This window comes from Ovis canadensis, chromosome 9 (assembly GCF_042477335.2).
Source record: "Ovis canadensis isolate MfBH-ARS-UI-01 breed Bighorn chromosome 9, ARS-UI_OviCan_v2, whole genome shotgun sequence".
NCBI lineage: Eukaryota > Metazoa > Chordata > Mammalia > Artiodactyla > Bovidae > Ovis > Ovis canadensis.
In genome coordinates, this window is record NC_091253.1 from 24,795,328 (window position 1) to 24,805,550 (window position 10,223).

Consider the following 10,223-nt stretch of genomic DNA (forward strand, 5'->3'; position numbering starts at 1 on the left):
TGCTCTCATCCTGACCCTCTAAATGAGCTCTCAGAGCAGCCCTCCCACCTACCCCCAACCCTGTCGCCCTGCTCACCCTCCGGCGGACCCCGCCTGGCAGGACCCCGCTGGGCTGCTGGCCCCAGCACGCTTGGGGTGTGGGCGCACCTCTAAGCAGGCAGAGTCTCTTTGGGCAGCGAGCAGGGCGTTTTGTCCACTCCGTGTGTCCAGAGCAAGCTCAGGGCCTGGCTGCTGGCCAGCAGGAGCACGCCTCGGCCGTAGAGATCAGGAGGCACACGCCCTGACACACTGACACATTCTCACGCTCTCAAGCTCACTCACACACACCTACAAGCACAGGTGGGAGGAGGCTGTGCTCAGGGGCTCCAAGCGGGGCATGGGGCAGACAAGGCTCACACCCCGGGAGCCTGGGGAGCCTTCCTGGAGGTGGTGACTCTGGGCTCGGATGTGGATGCCCCGTGAGCCCGGCTGAGCTTTAGTGCTTAGCTTCTGACACTGGGCAGACCTGTCACCTAAGCAAGGTGGTGTGGCAGGCGGCAGGCTGGCCAGGGCCTCGTGCAGACCAGCGCGCGCAGTGGTCCAGTGCCCTCCTCCTTCCCACCCGCCACGGCTGTCCACCCCTCAGGGTGCCGAGGACTGCGGGGTCAGCGAGGCCAAGGGATCCGCAGGACGCTACCCCAAGATGCCACGAGGAGAAGCGTAGGTGGGGTGCGGAAAGGGGGTGCCCGGCTCCCGGCCAGGGCGCCTGCCCAGCTGAAGGGACACCTGGCTCCAGCTGCCGTGCGGGTGGTTGGCCAGCGAGTGGCGGGCACAGGGGTGTCCTCGGCCCCGGCCAGTGTTCCTGCCCCACACCTCTGCCTCCTGGCCCCCTTCTCCAGCCCCCACCAGCAAAGCCACACAGCCTCGCTCCCCTGGCCCCACCTGTCCGACTCCCCAGCAGGCACTCTGGACGCCATGGCTGCTCCCTGAAGGGCCTGGCCCTCTGAGCGGAGGTGCCGCCAGCTGGTGGCCCAGTGCCAAGGGCAGTGGCCCCATGGGCAGCATGCCTCAGGCCACACCCAGCCCGGTGTCCTCTGGGGACTGTGTAGGGGTCACGGCGGTGGCCCTATTTCGTGGGTGACCTGCACCTCCCTACCACCCCACCTTGCTCGGTGCCGGCCAAGCCAGGCTCCGGAAGTGCTACTTGATTGACTGACTCACCTCACAGCCGAGCAGGGCAGTGATGGCTAGACCCACTCTGCAGGTGAGGAAACTGAGCCCGAGGGGTGCTGAGGGGGCCCACCCCCGGTCACGCAGGACGCACACCGTGTTCCCGGAGCCTCGGGGAGCCAGCAGACCTCCCCCACACCCTCTCACCAGCCTGTCCGGGCTCTGGCTTCCCTGCGGAGGGGCCTGGAGCAGCCCCGGACACTCTCGCCTGGGGGCTTTGCCTTCCCTTCCACAATGGCTGGGGGTGGCAAGGAAAGAGTGTCCCTTGAGGACGGACCCCGCCCCGCCCTGCCCATGGCCCCTGCTCGGGCCCTGGCCTGGAGGATGCAGGGAGGCCCTGCCACGCCGGGATCCTCAGGAAAATGCAGAAGTTTCCTTGGTGCAGAGGGAGGAGGGTCTGGTGTGTGAGGCTGCCTGTTCCGGGGACAGGACGCAGCACACACCCTGCCAACCGGAGAGGAGAGGAAGCCCTGGAGGAGGGGCGGGACAGGAAAGAAAACGCTCCCACAGCCCTGGAGCTCAGTCCCCTCCCCCGTCCCCACACAGTCCAGCCGCTGCCTCCCCGGCCCCCAGGCTGGGCCCAGCCCCTGCTCAGGGCCACTCCTGTCTCAGGCCAGCCCGTGCCCGACCCCCCGGGGCTCCCGCCCTGGCCCCCTGGTGCAGCAGGCCCCACAGGCACGCGGGGCGGAGGGACCCCAGCCGTGCCGCCTGCTGGCTCAGGGCCTCCATGAGATGAGGGAGATCGTCTCCCCAGGCAGGAGACCACCAGCCCCAGCGGCTGGCCCTCCAGTGTGCCTCCGTTTCCCAGTGGACGCGCTCCTCCAAGGCTCAGCTCTGCCTGCGTGTCCATGGCCCCCGCCCGCCATCCTGGCCTCTCCGCGGCCCGGCCCCCTGCAGCTGGACTCAGGACCGTGGCTGGACTGGCGGTGCCCTCCCGAGGGCCGTGCGGCCAGCTGTCCCCAGGGCCTCTGCTCAGCCTCATTGCTGGAGCCCGGCAGGTGTTCTGGCCCCACCACTGCCTCGGGGGCATGGGCACTGCCCCCAGGGGCCACAGGGAGGGGTTCCAACCACCTCCCACTTCCCAGATCCCGAAAGTGACGCTCCGATGGGAGGCTCTCCGCAGGACGAGGGGGGCGTCCTTGGGCGGGGACCAGGTCAGGCAAGAGGACCGGCACTCGGCCTCGCTGGACCCCAGGCCCTGGCACCGTCAGCCCACTTTACAGACAGACAGTCAAGGTTCATGTGGGCAACTGCCAACTGTCTCCCAACCAGCAAGGGAGGGGTAAGGGCCCACTATCTTGCCTGCTCCACGATTCATCGTATGCATACGCTCTGTGCCAGGCCGGCTTTGGGCTCCGTGGCTCAGCTGTGAGGGTGCGGACGCCGTTCTGGGGCCACCATCACACCCGGCTCTCGGCTCTAAGTGCCCGGCTGAGCAAGAGGGAAGCAGCATCCACGGGAGACCTGGGTTCGGGCCTGGTTCAGGGTGAGGGGCGGGCAGCAGCGCTGGCCAGGGTGGGCAGATCTTCAGCACTGGGACAGCCGGGCCGGGAATGCCAAACGAACAGGCGGGCAGGTGCAGGAGGCAGGAGGAGGCCTCACCGGCTGACAGGATGGGCGGCAGGCACATGTGGAGGGCGGGCACCCGGACCCCAGGCCAAAGCCGGGCACGAAGGGCCAGGTGAGAGCAGGTGGCTGACGGCTGCTCCGGAGGACGCCACGGCTTTCCCTCCACAGCCCCCCACCCCGCCGCAGGAGGCAGTGGCCTGGGCCCAGGGGTCCACGACAGCGGGAACTCTGCCTGCAGCTGCTTATGCCCACACTGCGGGCTGACGAGAGGCTGCGAGTCTGCAGCGTGGCGGCTGGGGCCCTGCTGGAGAGGCAGGCCAAGCCTGGCTCCCAGAACGCACCCCAGACCCCAGAAGAGGGGCAAGGAGGGAGGCTCGGGCCCAACAGCCTGACCCACCCCGCCCCGCCGAGGAGTGCCCCCGTGCCTGTGGGGCCTGGGCCCGGCTCTGAGGGGTCTGCAGAGGTAGGTGTGCACCCTGGGGACAGAACCTGGTCAACCTGATCATGGAGCAGCCCTGGAAAGGCAGGTGCTGCAGGGAGGGGGAGTGGCTGGCTGGAGAGGGTGGGGAGACCCCGGGGCTGAAACAAGGGTCTCAGCATCAGGAGAGCAGCCCCTAGGGGCTGGGAGCCCTGAGCCCTGGGGGTGGGGAGTGTTAGAACCTGCAGGGGCTGGAATGGGGGTTGCCCGGACCCTTGCGCTGGGCAGACTCAGCCTCCCCCGCTCACCCACCTCCGTCCGGAGCAGGCAAGGCCTCAGGAGCTGCCAGGCCTGAAGAGCAGCCGCCCAGCCGGGCTCTGAGAGCTGTTGGCGGGGGAGCTGGGCCCCACTCTGTCCTTGTGCATCCCTGCTGCCCGCTGCACCCGCCCCTCCTCAGCCTGAGCTGGCCTGCTCTGGGTGGGCTGGGGCTGGAGGCCTTCAGCTCTGCGGATGGGGGAGGCGGGGGCAGCCCCCCCAGGCACGGAGCTGGCCAGGCCTCCTCTCCGGAGGCGGCGGGAGAATGGAGCCTGAGGCTGCAGTGCGGGGGTGTGCTGAGGGCTTCTGGGGCGATAATTGGGCAGCGATTAAGTGTTCCCGGAGCAGCGGCTGCGGCCCGTCACCTGTCACAGCGGCCTTGTGAGTGCAGCCTCTGTGCAGCACCCCCCACGCCCACAGCAAGCCAGGCAGAGGGGCCACCGAGGGCCAGGGTCGAGGCCAGCCCACCTGCCAGGCTGCCCTGAGACCTGCTCTCCTACCACAGAGGGGATGTCCACCTCCAGGCTCCCGCCCCAGCCACCCCACGGCTCGGGGGCCACAGGGCCTCTGTAGACTGAGGGCTGACCAGCCACCCCCTACTGGTCACTCAGGTGCTGGCTCTGGCACCCCTGCCACACACAGGTGTGCACACACACACGCACACGCGAGCACACAGGTGCACACGTGCAGTCCCTGCCTGGCTGGCTCACCGCAGGCCTCTCCTAACCAGGGCCGGCAGACGTGGTCGGAGGCTCGTGGCCCCACTCGGGCGGCGGTGACCAGCCCCGCTCACACACACAAACACCCTACTGCCTCCCGCCCCGGGATTCCTGTTCTGGCAGTGGCTGGCCCACTCCCCACCCTGCTCCTTCTCTGCTCACCCACTTGCCTTTAATTAGAAATGCCAGGAGTGTGATTCGGGGGGAGTTTCTGCCAGGGAGACATTCCTCCTGGACAAGGGTGAAAGCTTAGAGCGGGAAAGGAGGTGGCAGCTCGGCTCTGAGGGGTGCTCCCAGGACAGCAGGGGGCTCCGGGGGTGCCTAGAGGAGGGATTGCAGCGTGGGTGCCAGTGTGCCCTCGCGCATGTGAGCAAGACGCTGGGGGCGGGTGGGCCTGGCATGAGGGGGTAGGTGTGGACAGGGATGACTGGATGGGGGGAGGGTGCGCGGGTGGGAGGTATGAGTGTCTGTGTGGGGGAGGGGTGAGTGTGCAGGGTGTGTGTGAGGGCGCTGGCCGCAGGGAAGGCGTCTGGACAGGCAGTGGTGCGTGGCTGCGGGCAGTGTGTGCCACCTGTGCCCGCAGAACTGCAGAGGCCCTGGGACCACAGCCATCTGTCACGGGCATCCAGGGAGATGTCCCTTCCCCACACTGTTGCCAGGGAGGCAGAAGGGACCTCCCTCCGGAGGGAATCTCAGCTTCCGGAGCCCCGTTCCTTATATGGTGCTTTGCTTCTCTGCCTCCAACCTCGTCAGGCTGCCAGCACCCTCCCCCCACCCCCCACCTCCATCCTAGAAGTCTTGGAGCTTCTGAACAGTTCTGGTTGTGCCCTGGGGGTTCAGGGGCCACACCCTGCAGTGGGAGGCAGGACCTCTCTGTCTCCCTCACCTCCGGCCCCCTGAAAGCAGCCTCCAGGTGTCCCTGGAGGCACCAAGTGAAGAAGTCCTGGCCTCAGCAAAGACCTGGGAGTGGGTGACAGGCAGTCATGCCCAGCTACTGCCAGCCAGGCACACACACACCCACTCCATGGCCGGGGAGCTGGGGGAGCCAAGCCCTGGGCGCATGTCCCTCACACAGGGCGCAGGGCCAGCCCCAGGCCTGGATTCAGGGGCCCCTGGGCAGGGACAGAGGGATCAGGCCACGTCGGGGACTCACACCTGACACCTGGGAGTGTATGTCTGCACAAGAACATGCCTCAATGTTCTCAGATCAAGGGAAGAGGGTCCGAGTGCCGCGGTGGCGGCCAGGTCTCACCTGTGGCTGAACGTTCTGCAGACCTGGGCTGGGCAAGGTCAAGGCCTGCGCCGGTGGCCTAGGGGCGCAACTTCCAGCACTCCCTCCCACCCCCCACCCCCCCTCAGCCCCCCCTCAGGAAGGAGGTGGCAGTCACAGGAGAGCAAGCCAGGAGGGGCCCGGGAGAGGGGCTTCCTCCTTACCTCCGGGTGGGGGCCCCCGGGGCACTCACCTGGCCTCCCTGCCTCTCGCTGACTGAGGGGGCGTCGCGGTCCGTGCCCAGCTCCATCCCTGGGTCTCCGCGGGCTGAATGGGTCGCGGAGGGGGCGGCGCAAGCGAGCGCATTAGTCACCCCGGGCCGCCGAGTGTGCAGGGGGTGGGTCCTCCCTCCACCGGGAGCGCGCGTGGGCGCGGGAAGGCGGGTCGGCAAGCTGGGGGCGCGGGCGGGGAGCCGGCGCCCGGGCCAATCGGAGCCGAGGCTCGGCGACGGGGCCGCCCACGGGCCGCGCTGGCGGCATAAAGAGCCGGCGGCCGAGCCCCAGCGCAGAGCTCGGGCGCTGAGTCCTCCCGCTCTGTAGCCGCTACCGCCGCCGCCGCCGCCGCCGCGACCAACCGGGACCGGCCGCTCCTCCGCGGGACCCGCCCGCCGCGCCTCGCAGCTCCGCGCAGCTTCGCAGCTCCGCGCAGCCGGCCCCCAGCAGCCCCTCGCCGTCCCCAAGAGGACTTTGCAGCCTCCCTCTCCCGCCTATCCGAGCGAGCCCCGCCGCAACCTGCGAGCTGATGGAGTTGGACCACAGGACGACCGGCGGCCTCCACGCCTACCCCGGGCCCCGCGGCGGGCCGGCCGCCAAGCCCAACGTGATCTTGCAGATCGGTAAGTGCCGCGCGGAGATGCTGGAGCACGTGCGGAGGACCCACCGGCACCTGCTCGCTGAAGTGTCCAAGCAGGTGGAGCGCGAGCTGAAGGGGCTGCACCGGTCCGTGGGCAAGCTGGAGAGCAACCTGGACGGGTACGTGCCCACCGGCGACTCGCAGCGCTGGAAGAAGTCCATCAAGGCCTGCCTGAGCCGCTGCCAGGAGACCATCGCCAACCTGGAGCGCTGGGTCAAGCGGGAGATGCACGTGTGGCGGGAGGTCTTCTACCGGCTGGAGCGGTGGGCCGACCGCCTGGAGTCCGGGGGCGGCAAGTACCCGGTGGGCAGCGACCCAGCACGCCACACCGTCTCCGTGGGCGTCGGGGGTCCCGAGAGCTACGGCCAGGAGGCGGACAACTATGATTACACTGTCAGCCCCTACGCCATCACCTCCCCGCCGGCCGCCGGCCAGCTGCCCGGGCAGGAGGAGGTGGAAGCCCAGCAGTACCCGCCCTGGGAGCCGGGGGAGGACGGGCAGCTGAGCCCCGGCGTGGACACGCAGGTCTTTGAGGACCCGCGGGAGTTCCTCAGCCACCTGGAGGACTACCTGCGCCAGGTGGGCGGCTCCGAGGAGTACTGGCTGTCTCAGATCCAGAACCACATGAACGGGCCGGCAAAGAAATGGTGGGAGTTCAAGCAGGGCTCGGTGAAGAACTGGGTGGAGTTCAAGAAGGAGTTTCTGCAGTACAGCGAGGGCACGCTGTCCCGGGAGGCCATCCAGCGGGAGCTGGACCTGCCGCAGAAGCAGGGCGAGCCGCTCGACCAGTTCCTGTGGCGCAAGCGGGACCTGTACCAGACGCTGCATGTGGATGCCGAGGAGGAGGAGATCATCCAGTACGTGGTGGGCACCCTGCAGCCCAAGCTCAAGCGTTTCCTAAGGCCCCCGCTGCCCAAGACCCTGGAGCAGCTCATCCAGAAGGGCATGGAGGTGCAGGACGGCCTGGAGCGGGCGGCCGAGCCCACCGGCCCCCACCCGCCCGCTGAGGAAGAGGCCGAGGCCCTCACACCCGCCCTCACCAACGAGTCCGTAGCCAGTGACCGGACTCAGCCCGAGTAGAGGGTGCCAGGCCCCGCCTGCCCGCCCGTGGCCCTCGCCCGCCAGGACTTTAGAGTGGGCCCGCCCCTGCAGGGGAGCCCTTAGTCTCCTCGTGCAGCTGAACACTCACCTCAGCCTCCTAGCCTGACTCCAACAGACACACGTGACCCAGATGCGGGCAGTGTCCCCCAGACAGCCAAGGGGCTCCCCTTCCTCGCAGACCCAGCCTTCACCCTCCCTGCGTCTGTCTTCCCCAGTGGTGGACTGGCCTGAGTCAGCAATCCCGCCCTCCATGCTCTCAGGCCATGACAGTTTCCTCATCCTGCTCAATGCCTGGGCCCTCTGGGCACTCAAGAAACTCAGTGTCCAGATGGCACGGGCCGGCGTGCACCCAACTCAAGGAACACCCCAGAGCAGAAGCTCGGGGGCCACCAGTGTCCCCGGAGCCTGGGCTTCAGGGAAGCTACTTCTCCTGGCAGTCGCCGTGACCGGCTGGCACCCCTGCTGCCTCCCGGGGCAGCTGGCCAGCCTCGGGCAGTGTGGCTCCCTCCCCCTGGAGGAGAGCCCAAGCTCAAGACACAGCAGCAGCAGCAGCCGCAGTGGCAGCAACAGACCTGGCAACCCGGTGCCTCCTGGCCCCTCAGGTGAGCCCCTGCCCCTTGGCACCACCGCCAGGGGGCACCATAGGGCTGGGAGGGCCCTGGGTGAAGCCCACCCCCCTAGTCGAGCCCACGGAGGCTCAGAGCCCCTGGCATCCCCATAAATCAGGTGCGGAGGGGAGACCCCAGGGGTCAGGGAAGGGGCTGGAGTGGGGGGCAGGGCTGGGGGAGGTCGCTGACCCAGCTCTCACAGGGCCCTGTGTGTTCTCTCCCCGCAGCACCAGTGACTCACGCCAGCCTGGAGAGGGACAGAGCCCCGTGCAATGACTCACCCATGGCAGGCGGCAGGTCCCCTGGGGCCTGAGTCCTCCAGCCCGGCTGAGGCAGCAGCCGGCCTCTGGAGCCAGGAGAGTGATGACAGGTACACAGGGGACCCCGCCCCCGGCTGTCCTCACCAGGGGCCCCCCAGCTCCCCCCAGCCCCTGGCCCCAGGCCCCCAGTCCTCTGGGCCAGCTGAGAAAGAGCCCCCCAGGACCCCAAGGGCTTGCTCTCTGAGAGGGCAGCCCTGCCCCGCCCCGCCCTGCCCTGGCGGTCCCTGAGTCCCTGACCACCCGTGTCTTCCTTCCTTTCAGGTCTCCAGGCTCCCGCGGAACCTTTGCTGCTGTGCCCGGCACTGTCCCTTCTCCTCTCCCCCTACAAGCTGCCTGCACGAGAGGAGAGGCCTGAAACCAGAGGAGGGGGCCCAGCAGAGAGCTGGTGGTGAAGAGGGGCCAGCGCGAGGGCCAGGGCCTGCCGCTATGCCCGCCCCGCTGGCTGCCCACTGCCTGCTCGCCCCCAGGGCCGCCGCCCTCCCGGGCCTGGCCTGGCTCCCACCCCGGAGCCCCTGCCCGCTGCGCGGCCATCCTCTGCCACCAGAGCTTCCGCCACGGCCGCCCCTGCCCGGTGGCCCCAGGCCCAGCCCCAGGAGGCCCAGAAGCCTTTGCCCCTGGGGCTCACTCAGGCTCCCTGCCAGGCCCTGCTGCAGCCTGGCCTGGACCCCCACTGCCCCAGCCACCAACACCCTGGTGCTGGCCGGCCACCTGTGTCTGCAGCCCAAGCAGGCCTGGTTGGGGGCTCCCAAACTCAGGAGACCAGCTCCCGCAGGAAACTCTGCCGGCCCCTCCGTCCTGCGTCATGCCAGCGCCACCCCCTGCCCCAGATTTTATTTTTGCATATAAGCCATAACCTGCTCTCCTGGCGCAGGCTACGGGGAGGCCCCAAGGTCCTCAGTGGGATGTGGTCAAGTCCCCGCCCACCGTGGATCAAGCCTCAAATGTCAGGCCAGGCTATGTCCACCCTGCCACCTCACTTGAAGACAGACGCTTTTTCTAAGACTTTGTTAATAAAACATTGAAACTTACTGGCTTGTGTGTGCTGCTGTTTTTCTGCTGGCTGGAGGGGGCCTGCAAAGGGAGGCCGCTCAGGGTGGCGGGACCCTGGAACCCAGGGGTAGGGCTGACCATCTCAGAACACCAGAGCCACTGCTGTTCATGCTGAGTGGACGACCAGGTGTGGGACGCTCTGGGGGAGGGGGCTGGTGGGGGTGCCAGGCACGCGTCTGCTGCCAGGACTATGCCAGCCCAGAGGCCTGTGGGCCCAGAGGGGATTCTCAGGGTCTGGACCCATGAGAGTTGGGAAAGGTCCCTGCTGCGAGAAGACCCTGGTGAGCCCTGGCTGCAGGGTCTCAAGCTTGGTCTTCCTGAGCCTCATGTTGCTCGGTTACTCAGGCGTGTCCGACTCTGCGACCCTATGGGCTGCAGCACACTGGGCTCCCCTGTCGTTTGCTATCTCCCAAGGTGGTGATGCTCTAGCCATCTCATCCTCTGCCGCCTCCTTCTCCTGCCCTCAATCTTTCCCAGTGTCAGGGTCTTTTCCAATGAGTCAGCTCTTCACATCAAAGGTTTGGAGACCTTTGAGGATTGGGCAAAGGATTGGAGATTCAGCTTCAGCATCAGTCTTTCCAGCAAATACTGGAAAGTGAAGAGCCTCACATTCCTCGTCTGCAGACAGAGAGGCCATCACTAAAACCATTGTGGGCTCGAGACCTTAGACAGGAGATGGTCCACACTGTGCACGTAAGCCGTTAATACACCTGCCTTCCTGGAGGACGCCAGGTCCTTACAAGAGACGGGCAGGTGGCCTGTCGGTGCGGGGGCTCGGACCCTTCCACCAGG

The 10,223-nt window shown here is 67.8% G+C and overlaps 1 protein-coding gene across 1 annotated transcript; it reads left to right on the forward strand.

Annotated features, from left to right (window-relative positions):
• Positions 1 to 6,006: 6,006 nt before the first annotated feature.
• ARC (activity regulated cytoskeleton associated protein) lies at positions 6,007 to 9,409 on the forward strand. Its single transcript, XM_069600792.1, has 3 exons — positions 6,007 to 8,055; positions 8,289 to 8,431; positions 8,643 to 9,409. Exon 1 carries the CDS (start codon positions 6,242 to 6,244, stop codon positions 7,430 to 7,432), a length of 1,191 nt encoding a protein of 396 aa, XP_069456893.1. The 5' UTR covers positions 6,007 to 6,241; the 3' UTR covers positions 7,433 to 8,055; positions 8,289 to 8,431; positions 8,643 to 9,409.
• The last annotated feature ends 814 nt before the right edge of the window (positions 9,410 to 10,223 follow it).

What these genes read in the sequence shown, in the direction of transcription:
- ARC (XM_069600792.1), top strand. Translation starts at nt 6,242, where the DNA reads ATGGAGTTGGACCACAGGACGACCGGCGGCCTCCACGCCTACCCCGGG.